This window comes from Branchiostoma lanceolatum, chromosome 1, assembly GCF_035083965.1.
Source record: "Branchiostoma lanceolatum isolate klBraLanc5 chromosome 1, klBraLanc5.hap2, whole genome shotgun sequence".
In the NCBI taxonomy this organism is placed as follows: domain Eukaryota; kingdom Metazoa; phylum Chordata; class Leptocardii; order Amphioxiformes; family Branchiostomatidae; genus Branchiostoma; species Branchiostoma lanceolatum.
In genome coordinates this window covers 40,936,703-40,956,538 of record NC_089722.1, presented here as the reverse complement: position 1 = coordinate 40,956,538, position 19,836 = coordinate 40,936,703, and the positions used below count along the sequence as shown (strand labels likewise).

The 19,836-nt window shown below is 42.5% G+C and overlaps 2 protein-coding genes across 3 annotated transcripts in view; one reads left to right on the top strand and one right to left on the bottom strand.

The window, feature by feature from the left end:
* Positions 1-16,466, bottom strand: part of LOC136426646 (glutathione hydrolase 1 proenzyme-like) — a 41,394-nt gene extending 24,928 nt beyond the window's left edge. Inside the window, exons 1-3 of the mRNA XM_066415367.1 lie at positions 16,268-16,466; positions 15,479-15,639; positions 15,204-15,353 (exon numbers count right to left, since the gene is read on the bottom strand). Of these exons, the coding sequence (XP_066271464.1) occupies positions 15,204-15,353; positions 15,479-15,639; positions 16,268-16,314 (358 nt within the window). The 5' untranslated portion in view covers positions 16,315-16,466. The remainder of the gene's footprint in view (positions 1-15,203; positions 15,354-15,478; positions 15,640-16,267) is intronic.
* On the top strand, positions 7,390-13,953 carry LOC136423284 (uncharacterized). Of its 2 annotated transcripts, XM_066411408.1 has the most exons (11): positions 7,390-8,428; positions 8,787-9,373; positions 9,826-9,947; positions 10,066-10,145; positions 10,440-10,492; positions 10,841-10,996; positions 11,135-11,184; positions 11,406-11,472; positions 11,676-11,721; positions 12,266-12,885; positions 13,187-13,953. In XM_066411408.1, the coding sequence occupies exons 1-11, from the start codon at positions 7,408-7,410 to the stop codon at positions 13,256-13,258; spliced, it is 2,874 nt and encodes a 957-aa protein (XP_066267505.1). In that variant the 5' UTR covers positions 7,390-7,407; the 3' UTR covers positions 13,259-13,953. The 2 variants fall into 2 exon arrangements, with proteins under 2 accessions (XP_066267505.1, XP_066267510.1); XM_066411413.1 differs by lacking the exon at positions 7,390-8,428 and having other exon boundaries at positions 8,737-9,373.
* Positions 16,467-19,836: the final 3,370 nt, after the last annotated feature.

Genomic DNA, 19,836 nt, shown 5'->3' with positions numbered 1-19,836 from the left:
TTATCTGTTTATAGACTGTTTATAGTTGAAACGGTGCAGGTCATGTCGAATTTCACCCTTCCTAAATGCTAGTTAATCCCGGTAAACACCGTACAAAACTTGTCATTTATGTCGGATACAGTCTCATAGGATATGATAACTCGCTCCTTGTTTGCATTCATCATAAAACTAAGGGCCTCTTTACACCTACGACATTTTAGAGTCGTGCGATCATCGTCGTGGGCGACGTCGCCGGCGACGTTATTTTTTGGCCGTCTAAAGACGATCAAAACAATCGTACGACGGCAATAAACGGTAAATCCTCGAAATGTCGTGCGACCACCTCGGACCCAGTCGCACGACGTTCAGCGGGGGGGCCTGTGGCTGCGTTTTTCTCGTCTAAAGAAGAATCGTCGCCGGCGACGGAAGTGGGTGATATGCTAATAAGCATACAGCGTGCTGTTTCCTGTCCGGGAAGGAAAGTTTCTATCGTTTTCTTTGTAAATATGCATGCAGTCAGCAATGGAAACATATTTTTCTCATCCGAAACCGGTTATTCCGGCGCGCCGCCCTGCTACCAGTGGCTACTTCTCTAGTATGCCCCTATTCCTCGATCCCCGGGACATCCCCGGCGGTGGCCACGAACTCGGGTTAAATCCCGTCCGTCTCTGTACCAGCCTCAATCTCTTTCTTTGTTGAGCACCGTTCTCAACGTCTCATCTGCAGGGCAACAGTTGTTGCAATGTCAGTAAAAGCTTCATATTTTGACGAAAAAACAAGCGGTTCCCCGCCATTTTGAATTTGAGCGCAAGAGTTCACTTTGAGTCACACGCGCACATCAATGGAATTCTGCGCCGCGGGGGTCCCATGATATTTCCTGACCGTGTGTCTAAAGAAAACCGTCGCCTACGACGATGATCGTACGACCTTATAACATTGTAGGTCTAAAGTGCATTCATCATAAAACTAAGTCTACGATAGAAAATGTGTCAAGTCGTACAAAATCGCACGTGGATCGTACGAGAATCAAGTCTCTCGCTGTCTCGCAGGGGGGGGGGGGGGCACACCTATGTTCCGAACAACCTGTGTTCCGAACGCCCTATGTTCCGAACGGGTACACAAAAAGGCTTGCTCAACGGATTGCAGCGCTATTTGCTGTTTATCTAAATGTTGCCCATGAACTTAAAACAGAGATTAGGACACTCTGAGACATAGAGTACCTAAGTGTCAAATTGTAGTGAAGTGAAGTGAAGTGAAGTGAAGTGAAGTGAACTTTATTGCTCAACAATCGTACATGGTACAATGTATGGCATGAAATCAACAATCTGTTCTACAAGGCTAATCTATCCTAAAATTCTAAGTACAAAATATTTTCGAAACCAGTGTATTTGTTACAATATATAGTCATGTATGGGTAATTCTTTCTCGCTTTTCGAATGATTTATGGAGAAATTGACCTATGTACATGGATATACGAGTCGGACATGACAACAGTACATAGAAAATATCGCTCTGTGTACCAGATGGGGTGAAGTTTGTCTTAGTAGTGATAGTCTGTAAAAGCATATCTCTCTCTTTGCTATAAGTTGGACAATTTATCACAAAGTGGAATTCATCTTCAACACTTACATTACATGTGGGACACAATCTCTGAGTGGCTGGTGTGTGTGGTGTCGACCCTTTTCAACTTCTAAGCAATGTGCACTGATTCTCAGCTTTGTTATGCTATTTGCAAACAGTTTGTTATGAATTGATGTGAGATATGTTTCCATGCCAAAGTGCATTTTGATTTTAGAATATGCATGTAGTTTACTGGAATATCTAAGTTGTTCCCTCCAGCCAGAGAGAAATGAGTCTTTCAGACGTTCTTTAAATATGATTCCAAAATAATTGGCATTAACTGCGGGGTTAAGCCAAACATTTTGGAACCCATGTCTACATAATATATCTTGAACATGAGTAGCCCAGTCATGTTCTTCGTCGACTGAAGTGTCGTATGCTTTTTTTAACAATCCTGTCATTAGGTGAATTCTTCAATCTTAGCCAGTATTTAATCAACTGTGTTTGACTGTCAATGTACAACGGGAATACGCCCAATTCACCCCTTACGGCGGCATTTATAGAATTTTTTGGAACACGTAGTATAATTTTGCAAAAATTTAAAAGTACATATTCCAAGTCAGTAATTTCATAGGAAATCTTTATTTTATCTAGTGTGACATTCTGGTTCCTTAACAGAGTGTCTGACTGGTAAATCACGTTCAGTTTGTCACTATACTTCTTGAATCGAACAACAACAGGGCGAGGGGTCTGATATCCTTCCTAAGCGACTAACTCTCAGTAAACCAACATCCGACCCAAATGTACGGCCCGGGTTTAATAAACGAGCCACGGGGGGTCTAACCCTTCAAGAGCGGGTAGGAAAGGGGACTTAAAAAGGCTTGCTGGACGGATTGCAGCGCTATTTGCTGTTTATCTAAATGTAGCCCGTGAACTTGAAACAGAGATTAGGAAACTCTTTTGTTTACCCTTTTCTTTTCGCTTTTGACTGTTAGACCCCGAGGATCCTTCATTAAATCTGGCCCGGACAATTTAATACTTGCATTAGGTACTCTATGTCTCAATGTGTCCTAATCACTTTTTCAAGTTCACGGGCCACATTTCGATAAACGGCAAATAGCGCTGCAATCTGTTGAAAAAAAATCCAATCGACGGCTGAGTCGAAGGCTGTGAATCGAGGGCCAGCTTCAGGCTGGTGCGAAACCCGCACTACCCTGCGTAACACATAGCCTTGCGCGTGCGAAACACGCACTGTCACTGACAGTCATCGTTGCAAATAAAAGCGCCCTGTATTTTACTACAATGTAACATATTCGGAACGTATGGCGTTCGAAACATACGGCGTTCAGAACATAGGGCGTGCGGAACACAGGGCGTTGGGAACATAGGGCGTGCGGAACACAGGGCGTTGGGAACATAGGGCGTGCGGAACATATAGGGCGTTCGGAACATAGGTGTGTAACCCTCGCAGGACGTTGTGCGAAGATAAATGGTACTTCTCCTGTCTTAAAAAATTCCCATCATTGTACAATGTTTCACTTAACCCCCCCCCCCCCCCTGTTGGTATAATCAATACTAGAAAGTAGAACTACGATTTAGAATCTATTTTACTACAATGTCATTTGGACGCGTTCCCGGATCACTGAAATATTATACACTAGAAAGGCCGACATTTGCTTGGGAGCAAATACACCACATTTTTGTTCATCTACCTCCCCGTAAGATGGACTGTTCCAAAAACTGCCCAAAGCGAACTATTGCCAAGTAGCCAAGTCTGAAATGGAGCCTTCCCAATTTCACCCCGATTGAAAAGAAAATCGTACCACCTAGTCAAGAACTGATTCCTTTGTCCCAATGTCCGAAAGTATTTCCACAAAAACTATGGAACTTTTGTATAATCACCCCTAGTGCTGCCGAATATTGAATTTAAAAAAATGAGATCTCCCCTCTTCAAAAATGAATTATTCCAGTGACCGCAGCATTATGCTATGGTCCAGTTCCAAACACATCCACACAAAAAATGCCTTTAAAATGTGAATTTAAAAGAAATATAAAGTTGGAAGAAATGTACATGTATGCCCATGTACGATTGCAAGAAGTTAAAAAGTAAACTACGTCAGACATTACGCCAAAACTTTTACAGAGGAACGCCATCCGATGATATGAAATGATGTCAACAAATGGTCAATGACCCTTACCTAGTCTGTCTGACGGCTGTGACGTGACCACACCTGTGATGTGGACCGGAATATAAAAACTGTAAATGCATTTATGTTCGCGTGGTTTTTATTTCGCGCTAAGGCGAAAATGGAGTGTTCTCGGTGGTTTTTAGTTCGCGGCAGCGCTATAATTACATACTTCTACAGTATTAGACAAAAATATTCGCGGTGGTTTTAAGTTCGCAAAACATAAATCCAACCGCAAACATTTCTGCATTTACAGTATTGTCAGGAAACCAGACGCACGCGGAGGACTGCATGCAGTTGTAGCAACATTCAAAACTCGTCTGATTTAAAAAAAATTCCTTCACTGTATTTGCTACTGCTCTGAATCCGTCCCGATTCGGCTTCGCCCTACCCCCTAAAACGCAAATGACGGGTAAACTACTAGTCTAGCTTACAACCTTGGCGTTAATAGCTATCCTGGATAGTGTTACTGGCCATCTGTGGCTTTCCCCATGAAAGGAGCTGAGACAGACATAGAAATAGATAGGCTGCTCTGGATACGATATACTTCGAATGTTCCAGCTTCAGCGTATACAGGATTTCCATACAGGGAGGTGTCCGTCATCAAAGCGATGTTATTGTCACCTATCAACCCCATAAATCACAGGTTTTGACGCTTTAGTCTTGAATAAATGCATTGACTGAGAAGGGTTTTTAATTCAGTCTTTTATGTTTGATCATAGCGTTTAAAACATCGTTTTGGGTACATGACAGGGTCCTTTACAATGCAGAGGGACATTTTAACTACCTTTTCGTATGGCACGTTTTCGCGATGGGGGCTACACAACACAAGGGTATTCTATAAGTATATCTAACTACTGTATGGTAACGAAAAACGTAACGTCTTCAAAATAAACAAATTTAGGTCAATGCGATATTGAAGGTAATCGAAGCACGCTATCGTTCCGATATTGAAAACGTCCCTATTACAGCATAAAGGACATATTCTGGCCTATCTAAGGTACGTTTTTGAGGTCGGTATTTTGACACGAAAATTGTAAGGTAGTTAGAAGGTCCCTCTGTATTGTAAAGGACCCTGTCGTGTACCCAAAACGATGTTTTAAATGCTATATTCATACCATAGAAGACGTTTATTCGTTACTTTTTCCGACATCAATTTTTTGACACGGATATGATGCCATACAACCTCCTTGGTTCAAGTTATGATGTGTGGAAGCAAGGGAAGGTTACATCCCGGAGCCCAAGTCCGCAGTCCTTAGAGTGTCACTTTCCCTCGGTCTTTGACCTCCCTTCTCACACCCGACCCTTATTAACCCCCTTCCTCCTATCCTTTTTTCCTCGTGACGTGCTTACGACTATCCAATAACATGTTTGTCCAGTTTGTGAATAGACAGGAAACTTAGTTCTCTTCGGAGTTACGGAGAAGAGAATCCACGTTTCCTGTCGGCTCGCAAATTGGACGGATGTCCCTCATTGGCTATCGCCCTTACCCCCCCCCCCCCCCATGTCCTCACTCCCTACCTCATTCGCACTTCTAGCGGTTGGGTGCCCTCCCAATCCCTCCCCTCTTCTCCTAAACAGGCCGCTCGTCCCCCCTTTCGATTTGTAAACAGTTTATCTCGATAATGTAAACAGTTTATATTCCTCTTCAGTAAACAGTTATGGTCTTGCGGCCGCTCGTCCCCGAAATGGATATTGTAAACAGTTATCTCGATAATTTGAACAGTTTATATTCCACTTCAGTAACGGTTACATGTACGCTACGGCCGCGTGGCGCGTTGGATACACCCGATCCCTCGATCTCGGAAGTTAAGCAACGCGCGGTCCGGACAGTGCTTGGATGGGGGACCTACCAAGGATTGCTGTAGCCTCACGAAGCTTTACACGAAATCGTCTTCCGGGAGGGACGTAAAACGGGGGTCCCGTGCTCGAGGAGGTGCCTCGAACACGTTAAACAGCCTCATTACCCTACACATTGGGTACCTGCCTGTGGCACTGGCTGCAAATACACCTGATATTATTATTATATATGGTTTTACGCTAAATGCATTCACCACGCTGCTGGAGATCCCCGAAAGACCAATGGTACAATCGGTGTGTGAGTAGCGAACAGGCAGCGCGAGCATCGTGACACTGGCAGGCAGCGCGAGCATCGCGACAACAGGCAGCGCGACAACAGGCAGTGCAGCGCGACAACGAGCCGTGCATCGACTGGGTTCAAACGATTAATCATGCTGAAAGTTCGGAAAACAGTTTGGTAATCTATGATTGTCAACCCTCACGTAATCTTTTACATTTTAACTTTAGATGCACTAGTATCTAATACTCTAATTAGAACTCTTTTTTCCTAGCAGATAGCGAAAGAAGAGACCCTGTGTCTATAGCGGATACGAGATCCCAAGCAGATACGCGGCGCCTGTTGTCGCGATGCCTCGGGGAGGGGCAAACCTATTTACTTCCATTGAAGAAAGCTGGCAGTAACTCCTCCCCGAGAACCATTAGATTATCATTAGTGGTAGCAATTTTACTGGCCGCGCGGGTCCCCCGCTGACTACCCTATTCACGCTCATGCGACAGGCTGGTGTCCACGATCCCACTAGTCTCCAAGCAAACCTACGGGTTAGCAAAGACCGTATCCAACAGGCAGAAGGAGTTTTCATAGCCAACCCAAGATTGCACTATAAGCTCCTTCTTCCAGTTGGATACGGTCTTTGCAATCTATTGGGTCTGGCTGGAGACTACGATCCCACGCCGGTATTCTAAAAATCTAAAAACACGTCAAGAACCAGCCGAAGCCCTTGCTCTGCTTGGAGAGTATATCTAAAGGGCTTATCTACCTACGAGAAGAGTGCATAGTAAGGGTTTTGAATGTTTTCCCGTTGTTTTGATTTCAGATACAGCATGTATCTCAGGTTGAGGGCGGTGGTTTACTCCACGTGACCATCCCACTGCTAGGAGGGACAAGGACAGCACCGACAGGAAGGCAGGGAAGGGGACAATCAACAACTGAAGTAAGCTTCTTGGCCATCGTGTATAGACTCTATACAATTAGCGTCGCGTGCGTAGTCTGGTTGTTAGTCATCCATAACCCCAGAGAAATGAGGCTGAAATAAGGACTGCGAAATTGGCAGATGAGTCACGATAAGGGTCCCGGAACATTTCCACTTCGACAAACGCGATAACATTTCCACTTCAGTTCACATCAATATGGTTCAGTTACAACAAGGAGGTTTTAGATAGAACCTTCGTGGTTTCATGTGTGTGTGTGTGTGTGTGTGCATGTGTGTGTGTGTGTGTGTGTGTGTGTGAGTGTGTGTGTGTGTGTGTGTGTGTGTGCATGTGTGTGTGTGTGTGTGTGTGCATGTGTGTGTGTGTGTGCATGTGTGTGTGCATGTGTGTGTGTGTGTGTGCATGTGTGTGTGTGTGTGTGTGTGTGTGTGTGTGTGTGTGTGTGCGTGTGCGTGTGCGTGCGCGCGCACGCGTGTTTGTAGATAAGCCGCATAACTCGAATAGGCTTGGGTGGATTGTATTGAAGTACGGTATGCGGGTAGGATGGCAATAGCTTTTGCTAGGTAGATAGCTTAAATGACGATTTACATAATACCATGCTAATCATGCAAATCAGAATTAACGCTCCTGGCACACTGTTGAATTTCAGGACAACGCCCGGCACAGAGATACAATGAACGATTCGATAATTGCTGACCAGGAACCATGTGATTGTGGAGGTGCGTGCAACTGCCGCACCTTTCGCCCAAACGATGGGGGAAGTGAAGAGCCTTCAAGTTCAACCACGAGTGTCAACCAAGATCCCACTCAGTTACTGCATGACATCTTGAGTAGTGCACCTTCTCGAATGTGGCCAAGGTGGAATCTAAATGCCAATCAAACTTCGCCTGTGCACTACGAATCGTCCCCACTCCAGCCACAGCCCCGTTCGCCTATGCACTACGAATCGTCCCCACTCCAGCCACAGTCCCGTTCGCCTGTGCACTACGAATCGTCCCCACTCCAGCCACTGCCCCGTTCGCCTGTGCACTACGAATCGTCCCCACTCCGGCCACTGCCCCGTTCGCCTGTGCACTACGAATCGTCCCCACTCCGGCCACTGCCCCGTTCGCCTGTGCACTACGAATCGTCCCCACTCCAGCCACTGCCCCGTTCGCCTGTGCACTACGAATCGTCCCCACTCCGGCCACTGCCCCGTTCGCCTGTGCACTACGAATCGTCCCCACTCCAGCCACTGCCCCGTTCGCCTGTGCACTACGAATCGTCCCCACTGCAGCCACTGCCCCGTTCGCCTGTGCACTACGAATCGTCCCCACTCCGGCCACAGCCCCGTTCGCCTGTGCACTACGAATCGTCCCCACTCCAGCCACTGCCCCGTTCGCCTGTGCACAACCCGTCCCTGACTGCCGAAAGACCGTCGTGTCACAATCTATCCCCCATTCAGCGTGTCACTGATGAGTATACGTTCAATGAGCCGGACACAACATATTCCCCAGTCATATTGTCCCCTCGGAATGTACAACATAGACATGAAAACACATCCTCAAGTGAGTCATCACTTGACAGCAACAGTGAAGCCAGCGAAGACTTCTCAGAATCTGATCTCTGCGCAACTGATTCTGAGAGATTGGATAGCTCCTACTTTGCCGAACCTCGAGTTCGACCGAGACCTTCAACAAAAAGAACAGATAAAGGTACATAGTTATCATGTAAAATGTGCATTCATATCCTTTAAAGTATTGTTCTACTAATGATAGCAATGGTTTTAAAGAGTGTCTTAAGAGTGCAAACTAACTTTTCTTGCATGCAAAGCATGAACTAACGTTGGTATTAAACAGAGATGTCATACAAATTAGAAACGTTAAAGCACTTGTCACCGCATGTGTATGGTTAGTCGGTCATGTGTTCTTGGTGAATCATCACATACACAAGGACGTCCGATAATGAGACTAACGAGATGGTAATGATGAAATACGAAAAAAAATACGTTTTTTTTCTAAAGCTTTGATTATATCGTCTTGCATTTTAATGATCTTTCACTTGTTATCTCAGATTCGGGGAAGAGGAGCAAACTGTTGTCACGCGCAATAGATCCCAAAACATTAAGGAAAGTTGCTGCATTGGACCCTTGCTGTCGTAAGAAATGCTCAACACAGTACACAAAATCAAATATAAAAGAAAAGAGAATAGTGTACTTTAGCGCACCCTCGAGGGACGAATGGATTAAAGAGAAGCTATCCAGCTTTCAGATCGGAAAAGAGAAAAGGTGTTTTGAATTCAAAGTAGACGGCGTCCAGGTGTGTTTAAAAGCGTGGCGCAGGATCTTCGGAATTGATAAAAACACGTACTATCGTGAGTTGAAGAACTTTAGGATGGGAATGGAGTGGGCTGGACTGCGGCGCGGGAGATCTTTGTCTCGCAAGTGTGTGGAAGTGTCTGTATGGTTTGGATATTACGTTGCGAGTCACGGTGACAAAATGCCACACAAAGACGAACTATGGCTTCCGTACAACACACGGAAAGTTGAAATCTTCAACAAATACGCAGAAGAACGTGAAGGCCGTTTCGAACCATACTGCTGCCTACAATCATTTCTCAACATGTGGAATACATTCTACCCCCATGTCTCCATAAAAACGGTACTGATATTTCCTTACATCAATAATTGGGTCAAACGAGCTTTCTTACTGATTAGTGATGGGCTTTAATTCTGTTCTATCTATCTATCTATCTATCTATCTATCTATCTATCTATCTATCTATCTATCTATCTATCTATCTATCTATCTATCTATCTATCTATCTATCTATCTATCTATCTACCTACCTACCTACCTACCTATCTATCTATCTATCTATCCACTAGATAGACAGATAGCTGATACCAAAACCCTGGCATGGTCACCCGCAATGTATTTCGTCACATTAACATTGCTTTTTAATCCTTTTAGAAAAAAAGGTTTGTAAGAGACTCGAGTGATAGTTCAATGATTACAACCTGAATAAACGGCTATCAAGTTGGATGATATAGAGCAAAGATTGACGTAACCATGCACTACTGTGATGAGTTTGTTTCTCTTTCACTTTACAGTGCAGTCTGTTTACAAAGTGCACAATTTGTGTGCGCCTGAGCAGGAAGCTTGCCAGCACAAGGGATCCTCTTAAAAGAAAGGAGATCAAGACGATCAGAGAACGGCACGACAAGAGACAAATGTAATCTTTTGCACTTTAATAGTCATGACATGCAAATTATATATCAAAGTAATACAAGTAATTTCCTTTTCTTTTGCCATTTATGTTTACCATACACTTTTCCTTATTTTCTTTTTAGGATTGAGCGAGCGGCATACTACCAACGGCGGGAATCGGCGAAGAAAGACCCGGAAAAGTATCTTAGTCTCATCATTGATGGTGAGTACATCTCTCTCTCTCTCTCTCTCTCTCTCTCTCTCTCTCTCTCTCTCTCTCTCTCTCTCTCTCTCTCTCTCTCTCTCTCTCTCTCTCTCTCTCTCTCTCTCTCCCTCTCTCTCTCTTTCGCGCGCGCGTGCTCTCTCTCTCGCTCTATCTCTCTCTCGCTCTCTATCTCTCTCTTTCTCTCTCTCTCTCTCTCTCTCTCCCATATATAATGTACCATATGCTTCAGCCACAAGTCATTTAGCCACAAATCGCATGAGCGACGTTGACTCTGTATACATACATGTACAGGAATGGATCAAGCCAAGACATTCCTCCCCCACTTCGTCGGAGACAAGTCAAAGGTGAGAAATCAAAACATTACCAGTACCTACACTTTATTGTAAAGCACGCCTAATCTATATTCAGAGGATACACCAGTTTTCTGATTTAAAAAAAAAAGTTAAGTCGTATTGTCCAATGAAAGTGCAGAGGGTAGTTAAAACGTTAAAAATGCTTTCATAACGTAGTGAGAAATTCCGGGGGGGGGGGGGGGGGCAGAAATGGAGGGTACATTTGTAGGCCTTGGGCAGCCTTGCGTCAACCGGATAAATGGCATTTGTTCACTCTGTATTTTCAGGTCTTGCAGCAGTTAAAAAAAGGAATTCCCATTATTGCAGATTATTTGCTGAATAATGTATTTCCTGCCCTAGGACATAACTTCAGCCGACCAGATGAAAGTCCATGTATCTGGTGTCATCAGCCATGGCCACGGACTACGAGCAACTTACCTCGACTTTTTCGAGTACAAACATGATTCAAACTTGACTTTGAACCTTCTGTTAAAAGTTCTAAGAGCACTTTCGTTGGTGAGTTATCCTTCTTCTTACAAAATGTATATTTGGCTTAACTATAATCATGTTTAATTGACCGGGTCTATAAAATAAACTTCTCAACATGGTATTCGCATAATATTTTATTTTTTTTCTTTCACTTTTCATTTTCAGGAAAAGCCTTTGCCGCCTATTCTGTATATCCAAGCAGACAATTGCTACAGGTACTTGCAATGGTTCTATTTTTTCTCTGGATAAGAAGAAAACTTTGTGAAAAAAAACAAAAAAACTACAAGGAAGTAAAACCCTTGAAGCGCGCAATATGAAATTTAACAGTTGCAATTAATGATCGATCTTACACTTTGCTCATGACATTACTTACAAAAACATACCTTGAGAGCGTCCGTTCTTGGCCAGTTTTAACCATTAAGAATTTATTTTTCAGGGAAAATAAAAACAAGTTCATGTTAGCCTTCCTAGACATGCTGGTCCACATGAAGATCTTCCGCGAGGTAGGTAGTGTAGAATTATTTGATTGCGTCATGTGCCTAGCGAAGCTAGATCGGATCTACGCACTACATACAAGAGAAATAAGTGAGTGAGAGTGAGTGAGTGAGTGAGTGCCTGCGTTAGTGTTGTCATGCAATGTCGTTGTTATGGATGCCGCTTTTAACCGCCAGAGGGAATTGATATCATTTGTTTGTGTATGCTGCAGGTGCAGCTTTCTTTCCTTATTGTCGGACACACGCATGAAGATATTGGTGAGTAAATGCATACGCTTTGTGACCAGGATTTGGATTTTATTGGAGTGCAACAGTACAATACACGTTGGACACATGCAGCTGGTGCCACAGACATAACATAGCCGTTTTTTTACACTTAATTGGCTGGAGTGGGTAAAGTCGTGTAAAGCGCCTTTTTCCCAAGGGTATAAAATCGGTAGCATCAGGGGATTCCATGCCTGGAATTTTTCTGTATATGTTAGTTTGTTATACTTCCTTGAGTACTCTATAGCCAGTATAATCCGGCCATAAGTTATACCATGTCAAAGTTTTTAACAATACATGTTAACAATGATAAATGAAAAATTAGTTCCTATGATTATAACATGTTAACTTCAAGACGGTCCTATTTTTCCTGTTTTTGCTTTGTTAGACATGTTTAAACTCCCTAACATTTATACAATTTCCTATTTCCCCCATTTTCTCGTTATGAACATTACATACCTGTATCACTTTTTCATCCTAATTCGACATTGCTATCCCAAAACAAACAGCAATGTAAGTTTATCCTTTTCTTCCACAGATCAAATGTTCAGTAGGATAGCAGATAAACTCCGGCATCAGGAGGCACATACGCCTGAGCAGCTCATTCATATGATGCCGGAGTGCAGAAAGTTGCGAGGCATGTTTAACATCAGGGATTGGCTAAGGCCCCATATCAGTAACATAAAGGGTCACTCTCAAGTGGGGCAGTTTAGATTTAGACTCAACAAAGATAACCAGGATGTTGTTGACATGTTTTACCGTAAAGGAGAAGGTCGGAGGTGGGACAAGTTAAATTTTGGAATGTTTAAAAGGTCAAGGGCCGGAAAACCAGTGAGGCCAAAGGGTGTCCCCGATGTCATCAATGTCTGCTTTGAAAACAAAAACATTGATGGAAAAAAAGTCCTAAATGAATTATTGCCAAAGTGGACCCCTTATTTAGAGAACGAACAAGAAGAATACGTTTGGAAGACATTCCTTAAGCAAGCAATTGAGACAAGTGGAAGTGTACAGAGAAGGAAAACATATTCTAAGGTAGGGGCAGAATGGTTTCTTCCCGACCTTCCAAAATATCGAGAGGAGAACACTGCGGACGATGATGGGCCAGCAGTACCAGAGACTCTGATGGCGCTACTGGAAAAGGAGCAAGAGAACCCACAGGTGATTAACTTGTTGGAAACTAGGTATTTTGCAGCTATCAATAACCAGACACCATATTGTGGCTTGCTTCAAGAGCCGGTCTATGACATACGTTCCTATTGTACCGGACTGCTGTAGGTTCTTTTGAGAGCTATCCAATCTCCATCTGCACAAAATATAGGTGAGAGAGTTGGCCTTTAAAAAGTATAAGTCATGCCACAAGATAAGGAAGTCTTGAAATAGCTCGATTCATTAAAAAATGGCATATGTAATTAACTTTATTGTCGTATTACGTAATTGTCTTTACACATTGTCTTTACAGATCACAGAACCAAGAGGTAACGTCGTGGCACAAAAGAAGACCAGGACCACACGTCGGAAGCTTTTAAACTGAAAGAATAAGGAGACGCACTACTTCAAAAAATAGATTACTTCTAACCTAATTTTTTCTAAATCTAATAACAATGTGCACTGTTACTTTTTAGGGATTGTCTTCTTACGAACTTCTTACAAACAAAGAGAGTCTCGGCATAGAACACGATGGTTCATAAGCCTAACAGATAGTCCTAGATTTTGATTGAAATCTCAGATTTTTTAATCAATGTTGATTTTCATTATAGACAGGGAGTCCCTATTGAACATGTAATGCTTAACGTAATAGAATTTAACACATCGTAGACTAGAAGATGGTGGCCACATATAATCGGTTTATAGATGATTAACTTTATTCATGTAGTGACGTTGGTTTTGTTTCCAACGGAAGAACATTGTCCGAGTTGAAGGACAATTTTGGAGGAAAACTTGAACCCGCGCTTAGATATTAACTTCAATGTGCCATAGAACATGACCGTAAAAAACAGTTGTTTTTTTACCGCGATATGGGCAAACGTTGCTTAGTTTCCTGCTGATCCAAGCTTGCGTTTGTTTGCATTGTCTGGCCAAAGCTGACCAGACAATGTGTTTCATGATGGCTCAGAACTCACACAGGCCACACCTTCCCATATATTTGCGTGGAAATTTTAATCAAGCCCGTAGCTTGGAATGGATCTATACGTTATTCTAAGTATTGCCACTTTAATGTCGATTTTTTTTTTTAGAAAAGATTCAGTCTTGACGTCCCGGAAATCAAGTGAGCCGTTTTGTTTGATCTTATTCATAAATACATCTTGTTTATATTCTCACATACGTTGCTAGTAAATGTAGTATTCTACTTATTAATAAAAGCGTAAATCAATGGTTTGGGTGAAAAATGATCAATCTTCCATATTAACATCTTCCAGGAAAATGGTTTATCCTCTAGCCTCCAGGAAAAGGATATGTCCGCTAGCCTCCAGGAAAAGGATATGTCCGCTAGCCTCCAGAAAAAGGATATGTCCGCTAGCCTCCAGGAAAAGGCTATATCCTCTAGCCTTCCAGGGAAAGAATATGTCCTCTAGTCTACCTGGAAAAGGATATATCCTTTAGCCTCCAGGAAAAGGATATATCTTGTAGTATTCTTAGAAAAGGATATATCCTCTTGTGCAGGGAGAGGATATGTCCTTTAATCCTCTAGCCTACCAGAAAAGGATATATCCTCTAGTCTTTCAGAGAAAGGGTATATCCTCTAGCATAGCAGGGAAAGGATATATCCTGCAGTCTACCAGGTAACGGATATGTCCTCTAGTCTTCCAGTAAAAGGATATGTCCTGTAGTCTTCCAGTAAAAGGATATCTCCTCTAGTCTTCCATTGAAAGGATATCTCCTCTAGTCTTACAGTAAAAGGATATCTCCTCTAGTCTTACAGTAAAAGGATATCTCCTCTAGTCTTACAGTAAAAGGATATCTCCTCTAGTCTTACAGTAAAAGGATATCTCCTCTAGTCTCTCAGGGTATAAGTCATGGTATGAAGGATATATCCTCATGGATGCTGAATGATCGAAACTTCTCTTGAGGACATATCCTTACTAAGTTGAAATTGTTTGAAATCAAGATACTTAAAATGCGAATAATAACTCAGAAAGGCTGGATTTTGATATGATAGAAAGCTTGATTTTCTTGTTTTCACGTCAAAAAAAAGGGAATAAAATGGATTTTCCCTTATTATTTTGGAATCTGTTCTATGTAAATCTACATATATCTTTAAATCAATCTTTCCTCTATCTAATCTATCCGTCTATCTATCTGTCCGTCTATATACCTTACTCTATGGTATGTCTATCTATTAAATACCATCTATCTGTTTGTCTGCCTGATTATCTATTAGTTGTCTAGATATTGTCAGATATATGAATTAATGATGAATATAAAAGTGTGACTTTAGAAACCGACGCTTGTGTTGTTCATATTAAGAACCAGCTCACCAGCTAAGATGTTGAGAGTAAGACTTAAGACTGCCCCTGATGAAGGTGGTGGTGACGTCAGCATGATTAGTCCATCCGGAAGTGACGTGTTGAGAGAGGTCGTAACTTCCGGTCGATAGTCCAGCAGGTCTTGTTCAGTAATGATGCCGCCTACAGTGTCATGAAAATATGAATATTGAAATAAGATGAAATGACACCAAATTTGCTGATATATATGAGACGCGTTAATAGTCACCGATAAATATTTTTCATTTCATTTTTTTACGATGGCTTACCGTTTTCTTGAATTTCCTTCACCAAATTCCTTGCAATCTCGCCTGCGTAGAAGGCGTCTGCACCACCATTGGCAACCGCTAGGAGCGTCTTGGCAAGTTGTGGTCTTTTGACAGTCATGTTTTCCCGCAGCATGGTGCCGTGCTCGTCGCAGAATACGTCACTGCAAAGGGGACGATCGGAAAACAAAACTTTAAGGCTTACGCATAGATGTTATAGTTAACTAGTTAGGAGCCAAAGCAAGACAGAAACATTATTTTCGTGATCTTATTGTTTTATTCATTATTGTCAATGTCTCGTTAATTTTGTCTAATTCGTTTCCACACAGGCCCCCAAAGCAGAAGGCATGCATACAGCAGGGGATTGAAGACTGGACAAAAAGCAACACTTTCTGAGACCTTGCTTGGGGGATTATACTTAACTTCATGTCTGCAGCTGTGTCCCCTTCGTGTATGTATTTATATATATATGTCTGTATGTCTGTATGTATGTCTGTATGTATGTATGTCTGTATGTATGTATGTATGTCTGTATGTATGTATGTAAATATATATATATATATAGAGAGAGAGAGAGACATAGATAGATATAGATAGATAGATAGATAGATAGATATATCCACTTCCTGTAATATCATTTTCTTGTTACTCTGCTGTATTTAAATAACACACAAGCCAACACACAGTACAGATACATCGAACAAACTCCGGCACGGTGGCACACCGAGGTAAAAATACGAAAGTTACACAAGATCAGCAAGTCTTTAATTACCGAGAAAAATAGAACCTTACCATAGGCCGTTCTTTCTATCCAAGATGTCGCCTTTCCTAACTCTCATGGCTCTCGCGAGATGTTTCCCTATACAGGTCCCCTCCTCGGCCAGTCGGACTGCCGGTTGGAACAGGTCTCTCCACGGCAGCTTCCCGAACCTCTGGTGGGCCTCCCACAACCCGCGGACCTGGCCTGGTACCGCAACTGATATTCCACCTGGATAATGATATAGCAGCAGAAACAGGGGTGCGTATTATTAACACAAATGTTACGGAAGTCATATGATCCACTATTAGACATACGAATTTTTCAAATGTTAAGTTTTAAAGAATACATACTTAGTGAAATGAATTCCGTAAAGTTCGCATGTTTCTTAGTAGTGAATCGTATGAATTCAGTAAAATTTCTATGAATACTTCGGCACCACTGAAGAATGCTGTTGGTACCATGGGCAGTTGTCTCATGCCTCTGATATAAGTCCTAAATACCTCTTCATTTGCATATAGCTAATTCCAAAGGCAGATATGGAACGAATTCCTGGTGTGGACTTAATTTGTAGCGATCAACTCCAAACGCCATGCCACTGTAGCTTGTTTATTTTATAAACGTAATGAGCTATCTAAATTGCTATCTGATAGTTTTTTGTAATGTTTTCTGTAACGTTCTAAAATGCCCCTTGTTCTGCAGTGTCCAATACCTCGCCACTACTGCCTTATTTAATTGTGTAATGACGTGAACGATTTTTAATGTAAATGCTACAGCAACAATTCAGTCTGTTGACTGCTACTGTTGTGCATTATTTTACCTTCTGAAATAAACCATTCATATTATTCAGTCATTAGACTTGATAGAATTCATGCAAAGTTGACTTTTTGTGACGTACCCATTGTGGCTAGGTCCGGGTTCTCTGCAAACATGTCTTCCGACGATGCCAAAGGGGCAGTTTCACGCGCGTCGATGACTTGTGACGTGCCTAAATTTTTGTTGTATACGGTCATTAGAAACCCCCCGCCGAGCCCCAGAGATTGGGGATGCACGACGCCCAGGCACAGGAGGGTAGCAATGGCGGCGTCCACAACGGAACCTTTCACTAGAGTGTTTCTGAGACAAAGACAATGAAGTTGAGGAACAAGGTTTTGAGGAATTGGTTTGAAGTATCTGCAAACAGTGATTTTGGGTATCATGTCTTTCGTTCAAGTATTTGCTTGTATTTTTTCGGATCATATCTTGAGTAATAGCATATCCTAAAACTGCTAAATTTTTAATATGTAGTCTAGACTGGATTTTACCAAGGTCAATAATGATGACCGACAGAGGCCATATAGTGTAGAATGCCATCTTGGTCTGTTGTATGTCTTTGATGGCGACCCTACCACCATAATGTGGTACTCGCCACAACTATTGTTTATCTTCACTTGGTGCCTTGATATTGATCTTACAGACATCACGTACGCAAAGATCCGGAACGCGATAATTGTCAACATAACTGCAGGGCAAATTAATTTACCGTGAATAAAGATGGTGAACTGAACAACTCTTAACCAAGCTGGGTAATCTTAGACCCTGCCTGTTCCCTAGGCCCTCTAACGCCCAAAATCTCCAAATTGGGTCAAACGTTTAAAGGAAGGAGATATCTGAGGATTCTAAGTGGCACTCTCATTTGGAGCCCTGTGCTGCTTATTCAAATGTGACGTCAGACCTAATGTAACGTTACCTGCCAATGCGAGAACACTCTGCGGAGTCGGAGGCCACCGCGCCATGTTCATACGGTCCTCCCGCGGCGTCCCGTTCAGAAGGCCTGCCTCCAGGACAACTTCCCCCTACTTCTTCCGTTACGTGAGTTCGTCTGAGGTAAATTGGGACAACAAAGGCTATGAGAAAAGCTACAGCGGCAAGACACAGGTGCTTCGCGACGACTTGCATGGCTGCTGTCCCAGTCGGATAACCCCTGAACTCTGACGCCTGTCTAATCAATAGACAAATCTCGGGCGGACCGTAGACCTTTGTAGAGAGCGGCACCCGTGATTTTCGGGATAGCGTGTAAAAAAGTCAACACGAAGTGGTGGGCTTCCAACCCCCAACCTGGGCTTCCAACCCCCAACTATTGCCGACCATTTCATTGACATGGATCTGAAAGAGTGTTACCAGTATATAGCTTGGCATTGATTTGACTTTATAAAACTGATTCACAAACTTGAAACACAATTATACGAAAATGGCTTCCTGTAAACTGAACTGAAAAGAACATGTATCAATTAAATTCATTATGGTAGAAGCTAGGGGTGGGTACCGGTACATAAAATTCAGGTCCGGTCCAGGTCCAGGTCCAGAGGGTCAGGTCCAGGTCCGGACCTGTACCTGTACCTGATTGTAGTAGTGTCGCAGTACATCATAGTTCTCTATATCTGTCAACAATTAGAAATAGCTTAATTATCATGCACGTAAGTTGCCATACATTGTACCAGCTGCAATTGTCGCGCAATAAAGTTCTTCTAAAGTTCTTCTTCTATTTTGCAGAGCGAGACACACGTAAAAGTCTCCAAACGTCATGTCTGGAACGATATAATTTCTTAGGTTTGCACTTTGTCTCAAAATTATAACTATACTCTCCTCGCCGTCTGTTTACTCATCCTTTAAGTGTTTCTATATGATTCACAGCTAACGTCTTCGAAAATGACTCGTTAAATCTGCTGTTTTGTATTTTCTTAGACCAGTTATGTTGCCGCCTGCAAGTAGCCTGGTACTATGAATTTTCTAATCGGTCCATAGGCCGGTCCACTGATTTTTTACGGACCGGTTTTTTTGGACCGGTCCATTAAGAAATACCGGTTTTGTACCGGTACACGGTACCGGTACCCACCCCTAGTAGAAGCGTATCATTCTGTTCATGGACTTATACAGATTGAAAAGTTTTGGCGGAATACGGGGAAACATTAGCTGAAAAAGTACCCGAAGATGTGAACGGAATACCGGGGTAAGTATAGCTATTCTTGATTTCTAACAAACTGCGCATATAGTAAATACATATTTACAGTGTTAAATAGTCATTTATGACTGACATGATTGTTTTGCCCCGTTTTTTTTTAAATTTTATTTCATTATATTTAGCAATGCCAGAAGCTTTTCAAATTTCCCATTGCAGTTGTCAATGGGATAGGTGAACATGTTATGTTCTTAGTTTGTATACTGTAAAGAAATGGCCGCACACAGGGCCGTGAGAATCTTCACACTTTATTATGTTGCCTGCAGGACTCTCAGCACCGGGTTAAGAGGACCATTCTAAAGCTATAAAAATCTAAAATGAAGGGGTTTTAGCAGCTGTGGTTTCGTGGTTTACAGTAAGATTATAACACGTATCATCGATCTTGTTGTCATTCACGAAATCAAATTAGCACGAGCCTGGCATTTCAATCGTTTAACCGTGAAGGGCGGCTTATACATGGAATCACGTATACAACACAAAAGTCAAATAATTCAAATAAATGATAGTGAAACATGCAGAAGAGACTTCGCTCACTCGGTCGTTTTATTCGGTGTTTATAGCACATGACCAGGCGTTATGACACCATATACACCTCGGGGCGGGTCA

Bases quoted from the DNA above. Each gene is read 5' to 3' on its own strand.
- LOC136423284 (XM_066411408.1), top strand. From the start codon at position 7,408: ATGAACGATTCGATAATTGCTGACCAGGAACCATGTGATTGTGGAGGT. The intron at 11,722-12,265 runs GTGAGTAAATGC...TTTCTTCCACAG, and splicing joins ACACACGCATGAAGATATTG to ATCAAATGTTCAGTAGGATA. The intron at 12,886-13,186 runs GTGATTAACTTG...TTGTCTTTACAG, and splicing joins AGGAGCAAGAGAACCCACAG to ATCACAGAACCAAGAGGTAA.